Source organism: Cuculus canorus, chromosome 1, assembly GCF_017976375.1.
Source record: "Cuculus canorus isolate bCucCan1 chromosome 1, bCucCan1.pri, whole genome shotgun sequence".
NCBI classification, from domain to species: Eukaryota; Metazoa; Chordata; class Aves; order Cuculiformes; family Cuculidae; genus Cuculus; species Cuculus canorus.
Window position 1 is genome coordinate 12,320,766 of NC_071401.1, and position 15,820 is coordinate 12,336,585.

Below are 15,820 nucleotides of genomic sequence, written 5' to 3' on the forward strand. Positions count from 1 at the left end.
GGCAAGCCAGGGCTATTAATAGAGTTATGCCAGTTCTGTCAAATGAAGATCTTTCCACCAGTATTTAGGTCAAAATACAAGTATTTTACAACAATTTACGGTGTCATGCTCAAGCCTTCCAGAATCACCATTGCACATACTCTTTCAGGCTGGAAGGCAACTCTTGAGATCACCTAACCCAACCCTTCCTACACAAGCCACCAATCTAATCATTTCACTGTAGAAGGCTATCACATTGCTTAAACATGATTTTCCATTTGTAAATCCACGCTGATTACTACCACTTACATGTCTTTCAGAGTTTTGGAAATGGTTTCCAGGATTAGTTACTCCATCAACTATTCATTACCTTATTAATGAATCAGCCGTAGTACCTTCTTATAACATCCTGCAATTTTATTGACTGCTTGTCTTCCAACCATTAATTAAATCAAACTTTGCATAGTTTATGATATAATTAATCTAAAAAGCAATAGGCAAGAAAGACACTAATGGAAACATGTCACATATAAGCTAAGGCTACCCACAGGCTTGTAATCCTGTCATGAAAATAAATTATACATGAAATTTCTGGAAATGTTGTGAAAGACATTTCAACTCTTCAAATAAGCACTTTTGGTCTCAGTGGGACTGGCAGTATTTGGGGGCAAAAGAAATACTATGTAGCTGCATCTCTTACTGTTTCAGAAGTACACACCTCTCAGTCTTTCATTGGCAATTTTTATTTACATTTCATGAATGAAGCACTGGGGATTTGAATGATCACAGCATTTTACTCAGAAAAGAATGCATGGTCACCTTTGGTGGAGCTTTGAGTAGTATAGTTAGTTGGTTTAGTGTAGTTACCGGTTAGTTACCTGGCTAGTTATCTGTATTAGTGAAGCTACCAGTGAAGGTACCAGTTTTAACTGGTAGTTAGCTATACTGCAGTAGTGTAGTTAGCTGGTTCCTATAGGAAAGATTTGGGAAAGGTCACCTCTTTCCTTCAGAATGTACATGAGTATTCCTTGTGTAAAACAATTCACGTCTGCTTTTTGTGAATTCTAACTCTGTAGAAAATAGAATTAAGCAATTTTTTACATCAGTGTAAAGTGGGGATTGTTTTGGAACAGCTTGATGCCCAAAAGTTCTTTGGCTTGTGAACATTTTGAGAAATCTGGTAATTTCATTTCATGCTTGCGTAGAAACAATGGCGTGCAGACATCTGTGTATCTCTGTGCTCAGTACAGTGGGTAACAGCCATCATTCTTAGCAGCTCTTGGATACATGAAGGATGCAATCCTTAAGCCTGAACTCAGAATTGTTAACAGCCTCAATGAGTGAGGCTAAAAATGCTCTCAGCAACAAGTGGCTTCACTTCAGTAACTGCAACAGCGCAGTTGCTGTTACTACATCAGAAGGGATTTGCCAAAGAGCTTTTAAGAAAACTGTAGAACTAACTTTCACCTGATAGGCTAAAAAAGGATGGCATTCTATTTTTAAAACATAACATGGAAGAAAGTAGAAAGGTGTGTCAGAGCTGCATGCTGTCTTGAGTTTGCAGACTAGAATGTTTTTCTAAGTGAAGACGGAAATTCCAGCTAAAGTGTTGCATGAAACTTTTCCTCTGTAACTATCCAAAGATTACACGATGTGCATTCCAGTGAGTAACATCTGATTTCAAATGTGTTGGCTGGAATGTTCAGTCTCTTGAATATAGATTCCTGAGAGCCTTCAGAATTGTAAGTAGTAGTTCACAGAACAGATGAATGGGATAGCTCCCACTTAGCAGGTAGTGACTATGTCACCTGTGTGTCTTTACTTGTCCTGAAATGAAGCAGTGTGTTCTAATGCAACATCCTTTAACCTGTCAGTAGAAAAGCTGAAGAGTTGTCTACTTTTCAGAACATCTTTATAAAGCCCTAAAGACTACAATGCTGATGAACTTCATCATGGGCAGGATCTGCACAGCAGGAGCAGCCTGAATAGACACGTTTTTTTTAAAAAAAACCTATGCAGATAATATTCAGTAAGTAGATTATCTTCACTTGAATGAAAAGTAGGAAATAAAAACACCTGGACTGAGTAGATTACACATATTCACAGATGATAGTGGTCTGACATAAGGTCCTTTTCCTTGTTGGAACTCAAATGAAATGCTGTATATGCCGAGGTAATTAGAAAAATTGCACTTGCTTTAGAATGAGTGGATACTGAGAATTTCAGGCAGGATTTGAGAAAATTTTAAGAAACACAAGGATGCCCTTTATAAGTCCCTGTCTTTTTTTTTTTTTGCAGTGATATATTTTACAATGAAATGCTAACTCTGAACTTATAATTATTTAACATAATTATATTTACAAGGCTGATATAGCAAGCAGATATTTTTTCTGTTAGTCAGATTGCTGGCTCCAGTGGCTGTATGTCATATTTTCTGACAGTTGTTGCCCTTACTGTGCAAATATGGCAATTTGAAACAATAGATGAACAGATGTTGTTCTATAGCAGAAAGATGACAATGTTTGTGGAAGTGTCATGCAATATTATTATAGTCTTCATATGGATATTTAAACATTGAAAATGAGCCAAGCCAATAAAAAGCAGCTGAAAAAAACAGTAACTTTGTGAGGAGGTTTATGTGTTTCCTTCAGACATAATTCAAGCAGAATTTATTAAACAGTATAACCAAATATCTCTATATTTAATAAATGATTTAAAAATAATCCAAACAATTGATATCATAGCCATTTCATGAATGTGTTTAGACTGTTGTTATCTTTTGTCATGTCAAGACATGGCTGTCCCATATGCAGCTGAAATGACAGTAAAAATGTTGACTCTGTGATAGAGCTCAGTCCTTATCAGTATTGAGGCCAAAAGTAAACCAGAATATTCCAATGCAGCTGCAGTTGTTAAGAAGGACAATGAAGTTGCAGCCACAGTGATTTAGACATAGTTCTGTTAGCTTTTGTTGTCAGTAAATCAGTTTAATGCCCACAATAAGGTGGGAATTCAAAAGCTAGAACAACTGCTCAGACTGATTTTTAGAAAGATGAAAATTACCATAGCATTTTTAACTCTCTGCAAAGGAAAAATATGTTCTTGTTTTATTAGCTTGGGATAGCATAGCTGTTTTGACATGTATTCTCGGAAACAAGGCAATGTACTAGACTGTCTATGTCAAGGTACCAGTATGTGCTTGTAAAGGATAACTTCTAAGGAGCTAAAATGCGGAGCATACTGGTACTCAGAATAGATCTGAATGGGAGTATGGATGGACTCAGAATATACTCCTGGAGGCAAAGAGCAAATTATCAGTGATTTAATGAGGTGAATGTAGTCTCCCATAACCTCCTCAACAGAATGGCTCAAGTCACATGGTGAATATGTACCTGCTAGGGATAGTTGAAAAAAATACTCTTCTAAAATGAGCCATCCTGGCTCTCTGTGAATAGACTTGGTCTTTTAGCTCTTTGACTGATTGTGTCAAAGACTATAATGAACCTTGAATTGCTTCTGCTGGTCCATCCAATAATAGAGCTTCCCTGCAGAGAGGTCATATCTCATACGGTCGGTGAGTCTTGCAAAAGAATCACCAGTCCAGAGTCCAGGAGAGAGCTGGCAGCAAAGGGAGTGCTGCTAAGAAACGTTGGAATTGCCATGCTGCAGCTGCTAAAATGTTCTTCTACTTTCCTGTATTGGAGGTCGTGTTTGCATTTCTTATTTTGAGGAGATAAAAAGAAACCTATTCATACTCTGAGACGAATAAAAAAGCTGTGTGACTGTGTCAGACTTGGACCTATGGAGAGCCTGGCTATGGTGTTTCAGGCAAAGCGTCACGCTAACATCACCATTTGGTTTTCTTTCTGTTCAGAACATGGGTAGAGTGAACTTGTGCCAAATGAAATACACAGCACAAATATACACTTAGATTCTGATGTTACATGTCCAAGAAAGCCCATACACTTTTCCAGTTTGACTAAATGATCATCATTCTATTTCCTCTAAAGAGAAGTACATCAATAGTTGAGTTTACCAAGTGGAATAGAACTTAAAATTATATTCAAAAATGTAAGTGTCTTGGAGCAGATCCTGGTGATACTTCTTAATCACTTATCAATATATCGATCACTTCCTCTACAAGATAAGAGAAAATTATAATTTCAAGCTATCACCAGATATGGTATTGCCAGATCCTTCAAAGGAGGATATAAAGTACCTATAGCAGTAAAATAACCTGCATCAGATTACAAATTTACCCTAATCCTTAGTTGCTAGGTTTTGGTTTATACCTGCCACTAACACATTCCATGCTTTCTCCGCTTTCTCGTAGCTTTAGCTATTATGTCTCTGAACTCTCGAAGTATCCACTGAAAAGTCAGTGGAAAAGTAGTTCTTTAAATTCACGAAATTCCCTACTTCCACAGTTTATTTAGCTTTTCAGAAAGTGACTTCCACTTTAATACCCTCCATCTCCAGATTATGTTGAACATATCCTTGTTCTTGTGTCAGCAAGGATACCAGTGGCAAGATTTTCTAGATCATGGAAAAAAAAAATTATTCTAGTCTATCTTCTCTAAGGTTATCCATTTTTTTATATGCAGTTTCCTGTAAAGTCATCTCCTACTGCTTTGAAAGAAACTGTTTGTCTCCTCAAGATTCCCTGTAAAGCAGATTGATGCAAAAGTTATTTTCCTCCTTTATGGTGCTGCTGTACTCCTAAATGTTTCTTTCAATCCCTTTAGGTTGATAATTTCCTTACAAAATTCCTATTTCCAAAATATTTTAAAATTCTATATTCTTTAGATTTCTTCTTATCTATGACTTTCTTGGGTCTCTGATTTTCACTTTTTCCAAATTTACTTAAAAGATTTACTTCCTTTCGTGAAAGGATACTTCCTTTGTTAAAGTAATTTTCTTAGTTTGCAAAAGAACAATACTGCATTTCCACTTTGCTCTTCTACTTTTGGAATTATTAACAGGCTAACGAAATTAACAGTTAGCATTTTATAACTAACTTTGAATATTTATTTTATTTGCTAGTTACTGTTTCACAGAATCACAGAATCACTAGGTTGGAAATGACCTCTAGGATCATCTAGCCCAACCGTTTCTATCAACCACTAAACCATGTCCGTGAGCACCTCGTCTACCTGTCTTTTAAATACCTCCAGGGATGGGGACTCAACCACCTCCCTGCGCAGCCTCTGCCAGTGATGACCCTTTCTGGGAAAAATTTATTCCTGATGTCCAGTTTGAACCTCTCCTGGCACAGCTTGAGGCCATTCCCCCTCGTCCTGTCCCCTGACACTTGGGAGAAGATGCCAGCATCCTCTCTACAAACTCCTTTTAGGTAGTTTAAGAGAGCAACAAGGTCTCCCCTTAGCCTCCTCTTCTCAAGGCTAAACAATCCCAGTTCCCTCAGTCACTTCTTGTAAGACTTGTTCTCCAGCCCCCTCATGAGCTTCGTTGCTCATCTCTGGACACGCTCCAGAGCCTCAACGTCCTTCTTGTGGTGAGGGGCCCAGAACTGAACACAGGATTCAAGGTGTGGTCTCCCCAGTGCCGAGTACAGGGGCAGAATAACCTCCCTGGACCTACTGGTCATGCCAGTTCTGATACAGGCCAAGATGCCATTGGCCTTCTTGGCCACCTGGGCACACTGCTGGCTCATGTCCAGACGGCTGTCAACCAAGACTCCCAGGTCCTTCCCCTCTGTGCAGCTTTCTAGCCACTCTTCCCCCAGTCTGTAGAACCACACAGGGTTGTTGTGCCCCAAGTGCAGGACCCGGCATTTGGCCTTGTTAAACCTCATGCCATTGGTCTCAGCCCAGCGGTACAGCCTGTTCAGATCCCTTTGAAAAGCCTCCCTACTCTCCAGCAGATTGACACTTCCTCCCAGCTTAGAGTCACCCGGCGAACTTAATTAGGGTGCATTCGATCCCTTCATCCAGTCATTCATAAAGATATTGAACAGGACTGGATCCAGCACTAGGCCCTGCGGGACACCACTTGTGACTGGCCTCCAGCTGGAGTTAACTCCATTTACCACCACTCTCTGGGCCCGGCCATCCAACCAGTTTTCAACCCAGGAGAGTGTGCGCCTGTCCAGGCCAGAGGCAGACAGTTTTTGAAACAGAATGCTGTGAGAAACTGTGTCAAATTCTTTACTGAAGTCCAAGAAGACTACATCTACAGCCTTTTCCTCACCCAGTAGTGGAGTAACTTTGTCACAGGTTATTTTGGCAAGACTTGGCTTTCATGAACCCGTATTGACTGGGCCTGATCACCCGGTTCTCTTGGATGTGCCGTATGACAGCACTTAAGATCACCTGTTCCATGACTTTCCCTGGCACTGAGGTCAGACTGACAGGCCTGTAGTTTCCTGGATCCTCCCTCTGACCCTTCTTGCAGATGGATATAACATCAGCCAGCCTCCAGTCAAGTGGCACTTCCCCAGTCAGCCAGGACTACTGGAAGATGATGGAAAGGGGTTTGGCAAGCATGTCTACCAGCTCCCTCAATGCTCTTGGGTGGATCCCATCCAGTCCCATAGACTTTTGTGTGTCTAATTGGCCAAGTCTCTAACCACTTCCTCTTTGTTCTGCTTCTCTAGCTCCTGGGTGCGTACACACAAGGAACAACTTTCCTTGCTATTAAAGATTGAAGCAAAGAAGGCATTAAGTACCTCAGCCTTTGTCACATTTGAACCAAATCTCACAGAACAGAGGATGGAATAGATGATGAACTTATTCTGTTTCTTCTCCAAGAAGAGATCAGAAGTGTATCTAGAAGCATGAGATGAGTCATGGGCACACGACTGAATAATTCTAGAAATGATATAGAAAGACTAGATGTGTTGATCATTTGGAGGTATTCTCTGAGAAAAGGTTTCATATCTTCACGGACAGAATTCACCTAAGCATATGGGACAGCAGCTTGCAATCCAAGCTGGCAGAATGACTAAAAAGAATTTGAAATTGAGAGATGGGAACTGAGCCTGAGAAGGAATCATATAGTTTCTTCATTTAACCGCCAGGGCAGGGGTAATTTTGGCTTCAGGAAGGTGGTGGCAGCAGCTATAGAAACTAGGAGCTCAAAAACTGAGCAGTCTGACTGGAGTGGTAATTAAAAAAGCAGTAGAGCCAGTAAAAGAATGCCAGGAACCTATGACACAAGATAGGGGATCCAAAACCAGTGAGAAATTAAAATCAAACTTTATGGAAATAATTCTATTAGAATGGAATTGAACCAATGATCAAAGAAGAGAAATATTAACTGCAAGGAGTGTAGTCTTTGTAAAATGGGAAAGGTGGGGAGAGATAGAGGATGATGTTCTGGTAAAAGCCAAAATTACATTGGGAAGAGTTGCAATGATAATGTGCAATGAAATATGCAGAAAACTGCAGTAGGATGAGATCACCTCTGGTTAGGTAGGGAAATACTAATAGGAACATTTTAATGACAGGGCGATGCAGTTCCTCATACGTAAAGGAGATAACAAATACATTAATCACTTTTGAATTCTGGACATACACCCAGCAGATTTCTTCAGTACAGAGTCTACTTGCCAACATACTCTGGCCTTTGTTTTGATAAAAACAAAGGCATCCTTGAAGAGCTTGTCATGGAAAATAAGGTTGTATTGGAAGAAGATGAGATTATTTTGTTTAAATTAAATGGAAGAATACATGAAACAGACATAACTTAGAAGGGGGTTTGCACATTTTTATAAATAAAAGAAGCTAATTAGGAAAGTGAAGTCAACTGTGTTGAGGAGCTTAGAGACTTTGATGTTGAGGAAGTCTGGCATTTCTCCATATTAAAGATACAAAAATATCCTCTGGAACTTGCATCCAAAAGATGGAAAAAATATAAGAAGTTCCAGATCTAGGTGGAGGAAGAGTTGCAGCAAGGATACCAGAGGCAAGAAATGAGGGCAGAAGGAAAAGGAGAGGATATGTCCACTAAAGAAAATTGCTAGAGAGAAAGAAAAAGCCTGATAAAATGGGTGCTGACAAAAGCCCTAAACTTAATTGGCTTTATGAAGGCCTCTAAAATTAATAAAATGCCTTTTCACCACATTAATAAAAGAGGTGTTATTGGGGAAGGGGAAATCTGGAAATCAACATAAAATGACTGCTGGTATGAAGGAACATTTGCTACAGTTTTTGATAAGGAAAGTAATGATGGGCTTAGGGACAAGGCAGGCTGGCAGGTGAGGAATTAAGATATCTACAATAAAGAAAAAATGTCAGAGAGATTGAATATACTTGATGGGAGGAATTTTTTAACATCTGTTATCTCAGAGATAGCATTGTGGCTCTGGAAGGACAGGAAGAACCTGTAAAAGGGAGCCAAATGTGTTCTATGGTCCTCATTGCCAGAAGGGAATAGCTGATTTCTCCCAGGCTGTGGCACAGAGCATGACTTCCATATGCATCCCAAGGAGCAGTTTTGCCATGACTCACCTGCATCTGTGGTGCTCTCAGAATTTACTACCCTTCTCCTCCTCCTTTGCTATAGTGCTGGCACCACTGCTGTTTCTTTTTGTATGAATGGTGCTCACAATAAGCCAGAAAAACAATTAGTCAGAGAATAATGAAAAAACTAAAATGATGTTACTGCCTCTGGAAGATTATTTTGTCTACCTTAGAGTATGTGCTAACATGGCACTCGTATTTAAGGTCGTGGATTAGCTGCAAAAAAAGAATGAATTGAGAAATCTTTATGCTTCTTAATATCACCTTAATTGTAGGCAAGGCTGCAGAAACAAGTTGGGAAGGAAAGGCAAATTAAAGATACAGGTAAAGACAAATGGGATAAAATTCAATAAGAGCTTATGCAAAGTGGCTGTACCAACTAATATGATCACCTTTATTTAGCAAAAGCTGCACTTGGACTTTCAGTATCTGGAGGGTCACTCTAAACTGATCTCGCCTTGGAAGCTCATATGCTAGGGTACCACGCACTGTCTGTAACTACCACTGCCTGAATGATGATGAAAGAAAATTGTTGGGCTGGAAGGAGATAAACTATATTGAACTAATTTTATCTGATTCACAAGTACTATGTCAGAAAAGGAAAGAACTAATGAAATTTTGTGATAATAAAAAGTTGAGAGCCCACATAGATACAGGGAAATTTCAAGATCTTTTTTTCCTTGAGGACTAAAAGAGCAGAAAGTCAGTAGTGTATGAGGTATGAGGTCAGGTACCAAAGGAATAACAATTGTATGTAAATTCTGGGGTTGTCCTATGCAGGAATAGAAGTTGGACTCAATGATCCTTGTGGGTCCCTTCCAGCTCAGGTCATTCTGTGATTCTGTGGACTGAAAGGACAAAAGAGAAAGAAGAGCAACATTAAGAAAGTGGCTGGACCAAGAAGTGTCATCTATACGATGCTATAACATGAAAGAAAAATCTGGCTCCAAGATACATCAGGTTCATTTTGCCCATCCAGAGAAGGACAAGACAGAATAGAATGTTATTATATTCTTTAAAGTATTGTTGATACCTCAGCTGCATCACTGTGAACAGTTTGGTTTTCGCTAGTTCAAGACAGATTAATTAAGCTGGGATATGTGACCTGAAAGGCCTAAAATAATCAGGGAAATTAAAAGCCTGGTTAACAGAGGAAACTAAAAGAATTGGTGTTTTTTATTACCATGGAAGGTTGAGAAGTAAATATGTGTTTATTCTCTAATAGTACAGCACCGGAATTGTCACTAGGTAGAGAAACAATCCATGCAAGTTAGATAACAATTACAGTTCTACAAATAAAAATATCCAGTATAAGTAAGAAACCAACAAGCACAAAGTTAAAATAAAATAACGTTTGAACCATAGTACTATTACAAACATATAGAAGAGCTTTATTTTAAGTGTTGGGTTCAGTGAACTTTTCTGAATGTTGAAGTCCGGTTACCACAAATTTGTTAGTATTAGGAAGCTCCAAAGCTAGAGATCCTGAATGTGAGAGAATGTGAAGGCCAAACACACGCAGTCGCAGGGCTAATGAGTACATGGATCCACGGTTCGAAAGCTGAAACCATAAGCATAGGATGTTGTGCTCTGCTCATCAAAATATATCTTCATCAGTATCACTGCTGATATTAAAAGACAATTTTTTCAGAGCAGTTTCATGACCCAGAAAACATATTGAATATTTCAGTTGTATCAATAATGGTATTTTTGTGGATATCAGTCTTATCTTGATCAATATGATCTCTCAGAAGACAGATGGTGAGGAGGAGGAAAATATGCAAATTTAAAAATGGAGTTTGATAAGTTACTAGAAGAATTAAAAGATGACTTCTGACATTATATGTTGATTTTCCCTCACCTAAAAGTAGGTGACTGCATTGAGATAGTTACTCTTGAATCAATTTGATTTTAGTGGAGAGAAATACACATTTCTATGGGCTGAATCATGTCATCCTAAGGTAGATGTCAAAAAGAGGTTAATTAACTATGCCCTCAGAATGCTTATTTTTCTCCAATATTATAAAGGGAGCACAAAAGAAGAAGTTCAAAACTTGGTATCTCCACTGTAGTCTTCTAAGAAATGAACTCCACCCCAACAGACAACTGTCCTCTTCCCAGGAATGGTAATAGGGGAGGAATTAAAGAGAGAAAGAGAACTGTTGTGGTCAAAGAGATAAAGAATGACTGAAAAAAGTATGTAACAGAGGAGAAAATACACCCTCATTTATATTACAAAGAGGTGCATTGAAGGCTACAAAAGGGAAACAGCAAAGAAAAAGAATGCAAGACTTTGTTGTATTGCCCACCATGTTTATTTAGTAGGCAAACAAGTACCAAATTTACAATTCTATGAGCAGGAATATTTTATCCTGTACAGAAGATCATATGAGAAGTATTACCTATCTTTACATCCTCACAGACATTACATAGAACTAAATATGCAAATACATCCGTGTTCTTACATGTAAAAGAAATATGAATTTTGATTTAATTTGTGTTGCAAGAGCACCTTGTCATTCAAATTAATATCAAGCTCTCATTGTACTGTGTTAGTTGTTATATGTGGAAAATAAAGTAGTGGAAGAGTGAAGAGGGTTGACGCAAAGTTCTAAATTTATAATTTTCTGCTAATGTATTCTTTGGTAGAGCACCAAGGTTAATATTAGGCCTTCTACCAAAAGTAAAAGCTTCCCAGGTCCTCACTGCTCTTTGAAACAGTATTGAGTTAATGTGCCTAATTCTCACCCCTTGCTGATTTGATGCAGTCTTTAAAGCCAATGAAATACAAATGGTTTACTTTATCTCTCTCCTGTGGGAGATGCCTTGCCAGTTCCCATCTTCTGAAGTGCTTCCTACCAGGTTCTTACCCCAGCTCACAATGTTATGGTGACAGCTATGGCTATACAAATATATCCTGAAAATCTTAAAGACATTTAGAGGCTTTGATTGGTTTGATGCACCTTCAGGACACTTGACCATCCAGCAGTGGTTGTTGAACATACGTAAACTTTAACACTTCAAAAGCTTAGCACTTTAAAAGCTGCTGTCAGCTGGGCATGCTTAAATGAATACACCCAAAATCAATAGTCACTTTTGAAAATTCAGAATACTTCTGACATTTCAAAGAGAAAGACAAGATAATTTATTTTATTATTTCATTATACAAAGTTTTATTTAATTTTATAGCGTGTAGGATGAAGTTACCTTCCTTCCAAATTAGAAATGATAAAAGCATTAATTTCTGTAAATTGAAACACTTTTATAGATCAGAAGTTGCTTAGTCTCTCACAGAAAGACTAGAAGACAAGTGTGTTTATTCATACCAATTATGCTATGCATTACTTGGAAAAGCCTTCACAACTTTCTCCCTCCAAAACCAAATTTAAACATGAGAAAGAGACTTCTGTATGCTATGAAACAATCCTCCTGTTATAAGGCTGGCAAAAATCCCACTGTTTAAGGAGTGAATGAGCAATCTCTAAAAGCACCAGTCCTACCCATTCTCCACTTCTCTCCTGCTGCGCATAATACTTACCAGGGCAAAGGCTAATGGGTTGTTTTATTTCACTCTATTCTTATGCCTCATATTATATAACAGCATTAAAATGGATTTGCTTTTGATCACGCTTTAATTTTAAGGAAAGTGATGCATAATTACATTGTTTGCAATTACCAGATTTCTCTGTAAAGCCTGGGACAAAACAGTGTTAATAAATCCTGGAAGTACACGAAAGCCCTATTTTGCTTTCTGAAGGGAAGATTACTATTTGTACTAGAGAAGTAGGCAGAGCTGCTTAATTTATTCCTCATAAGTCCCAAACTCTCATCTCTATCCAAGAAAATCTCTCATTAGCTTCTTCAAAGAGAAATGAGTGTTCATGGTGCTACAGCCCTTCCTTTTTTATTTCAGTCACCAGGACATCCTGTCTCTTGTCACAACAATTACAAGAGCTTCACCTCGTCTCTCTCCAGCACTGATCACCACAAGTCTAACCCTTCCCATGTCATTTTTCCTCATCATTTCATTCTATCACCTCTGCTTCCCTTGCAAGTATGAACATGTTTCTTCTGGTTTGCTCAGAAAGGAAAATCTGTAAGTTCACCTGCTTGTCCATCTTCTCTCCTTGTCAGAGGCTAAGGGCTCCCAAGCACAGCCTTAGCTCTCCCCATCCCATCACCCCACCCATATCAGTTCGCACTCCTCTTCCATGAGAAATTCCTCGAGAAATTCCTCAAGAAATTCCTCCAGTCCTTCTTCCATGCGAAATTTTCAGACCTCTGTGGACATTGACCAAACTACCCTCTTTCAGCTTCATCCTCAAGAGCCCCTAATGGAAAACTAAGACTGTTAATTAAAGCTATTTAACTTTATGGGGATTATGCAGAAGGAAGTCCCTGCTGTTCTTCATGGTACTTATCAAAGAAGAAGAGATCCTTGAACAGGGTCAGTGACATCACATTAAGGATGAACCTAGAAGGAGATCAATTAGGAGGTATTTAAATTAGGTAATTAATTTAAATTAGATATCTTATTTCAACAGTCTTGGGACACCACGGAGTACTTTCATCACTATCTTATTGATCAGGAACTTACTCTTCCAGGCATCCTCTTCCAGTCCAAACCCTCCTCTTTGCTACCGTTCGAAATAAGGTTTAAAAGAAAGCCCTTCTCTCGCTCCGCCCTCGGATTTGATGGCTCGGGGCAGAGTGCACTCTCCACCGAGAACCTATTCCCGGGATGCCCGCCCCCCTGCGGATCCCAGGCGGGGTTCCCTACGGGAATACTCCTTCTCCGGTGACTCCCCGGGAAGCGGGGGGGCGCTCCCTGCCCCGCTGCGGCTTCGCTCGGGGAACGGGTGGCTGCGGCTCCCGGCTCGATGCCCTTCTCCCGGCACCGAGTAAGGCTTTACCGACCTCTCCCGGCTCTGCTGCTGTCAGCACGGGTCGGCTCCTTGAAACCAGACTAAATCCAAGCTGAAGAACCGAGCGGGTCTATCTCCGTTTCTTCCCTTGCGTCCCCAAACCACACTTTCAGACGTCTTGAAGTTCGGGATCTCTCAGTAAATGGGACCCGCTGTCATCCCTCTCGTGCAGCAGGACGTGTCATGATTAGGAAGTCTCAGCCCTTTATAAATTGCTTTTGTTCCTAAGCATCATTAAATATAGAACAAGGGAGAATCACTGCCTGCTTGCAGAAGCTGGACCAGAACCCTGAGAATGTCGGGGATGTTGTGCACCTCTCCTCCCTCAACTCTCAGCAAAGTTTTGTTACCCTGACCTGTGTGCGCATCATGAAACAATCACATGCATCACCCGCAGAAGTGAGCAGTTTTGGCAACTGTTTAGTGCTATGAGAATTGTTGTAGGTACACTGCTGTTTTGGGATCAGCATCTTCCACTGCACCAATATGCAATAGCCAGCCAAGTGCAGGTATGCGAACAGTAGCTAAACTCTGTGTTGGTACCTGATGGTACCAACCAGCATCCTGCAGCCGGCTGCAGGGAAGAGTGTCCCCAAGCAGTGGGACACACGTGAACCGGGTAACAAGTTGGCTGGGAGGCAAATGCAAGAGGTGAGTGCTAACTGCAGAGTTTTGAAGATTGAGACGTGTAACTAACCCAGCAAAGAGTAGAAGGGAAAGCAAATTATAAAGTTGAGCAGATAAATCATGCAGAACCACATTTTAGTGCACACTAAGAAAAACTATAGACACGATTCAAGGAAAACACCCCACTTTATTTGCTGCCTTCTGGTTGAGGAGACAAGCGAAAAAAAAAAAAAAAGAAAAAAGAAAAAAAGACGATTTCGTGAAAGACTATTGCAAATTCCGATGAAGACTCCGGAGCATAGACTGAGCCGCTTCCCCGCACCTCGACTTCAGAGCAAGTTTTAAAGTTTCTTCTTCCTTCCTCCGATCATTCCGGGCAGGCTTTTGGTCTCGGTGGCACCGATTCCCCTCCTTGGGAGCCCCGTAGAGACTACATAGCGCCTCATTAAGAGCCACTTAATGACCTGCGTTCCCCCCTTAAGGGTTAGGGCAGGCGAGGGGAGCGCAGCGTGGTAAGGCGAGCACAGGCAGACGGGGATTCTCCGGTCCCCGCCAGGGCAGCCAGAAGCGAGGACTAGGGTTGTCCATGTGGCTCTGGACTGCTCGTTCCCACCTGTGGGCGCAGGTTCTCGATCCCTCTTACCTGAGTTCCTGAGCTTGCGGTTCTTGAAGACGGAGATGATGACCAGCAGGTTGCCCAGGATATCCACCACGGTGGTAAAGATCAGCACGCTGGACAGCGCCGTCACCACCCAGGCGGGCCGCGCGGCCGCCGCCGCCTCCCGCTCCGCAGAGCCGAAGCGGCCCCGCCCGCCCGGGTCGCAGCAGTTCCGCAGGGAGCCGTTTTCCAGCATCGCTGCGCGCCCGGCTCTCTGCTCGTCAGGGAGGGCGCTGGGGCTTTTAACCTCCCTCTCCCCCGCCGAGCAGCCGAGGCGGGGCCGGGGGAAAGCCCGCGGGCGGGGGCATCGCATAGACCACGCCCCGCCTCCAGCCCGGCGGGGAAACCCCCGTCCTCAGCGCCTCTTCTCGGAGCAGCTCCGTCTCCGCCTCCCGCGAGGGGGAAACCTTTGGGGTTTGTCCCCTCGAATCTCGGTCCAGCGCGTTACCGGCACTGCGAGGCCAGGGAACCCCCTGCCCTTCTCCACGGGCAGAGGCTCAGACAGGTTTTCCTGCTACACTCATAGAATCCTAGAATCCTAGAATGGTTTGGGTTGGAAGGGACCTTAAAGCCCATACGGTTTCATCCCCCCTGCCATGGGCAGGAACACCTCGCACCAGATCCGGCTGCCCAATGCTCCATCCAACCTGGCCTTGAACACCTCCAGGGATGGGGCAGCCACAGCTTCCCTAGGCAACCTGTGCCAGTGCCTCACCGCTGTCATGAAGAAATTCTTCCTAATGTCTAGTCTAAATCTTCCCCCCTCCAATTTAAAGCCATTCCCCTTCTTCCTATCACTACGTGCCCTCGTAAACAGTCCCTCTCCACCTTTCCTGCAGGCCCCCTTCAGGTACTGGAAGGCTGCTGAAAGATCTTCCCAGAGCCTTCTCTTCTCCAGGCTGAACAGCCCCAGCTCTCTCAGCCTGTCCTCATAGCAGAGGTGCTTAGCCCCTCTGATTGTGTTTGTAGCCCTCCTTTGAACCTGTCCCAACAGTTCCATATCCTTCGTATGTTGAGGGTTCCAGGACTGGACACAATACTCTAGGTGGGGTCTCATGAGAGCAGAGCAGAGAGGTGGAATCACCTCCCTTGACCTGCTGGCCACTCTCCTTTGGATGCAACCCAAGATATGGTTGGCCTTTGGGCTG

The 15,820-nt window shown here is 41.7% G+C and overlaps 1 protein-coding gene across 1 annotated transcript in view; it reads right to left on the reverse strand.

Annotated features, from left to right (window-relative positions):
• Positions 1-14,871, reverse strand: part of MTNR1B (melatonin receptor 1B) — a 28,095-nt gene extending 13,224 nt beyond the window's left edge. Inside the window, exon 1 of the mRNA XM_009566499.2 lies at positions 14,658-14,871. Coding sequence (XP_009564794.2) covers positions 14,658-14,868 — 211 coding nt within the window. The 5' untranslated portion in view covers positions 14,869-14,871. The remainder of the gene's footprint in view (positions 1-14,657) is intronic.
• Positions 14,872-15,820: the final 949 nt, after the last annotated feature.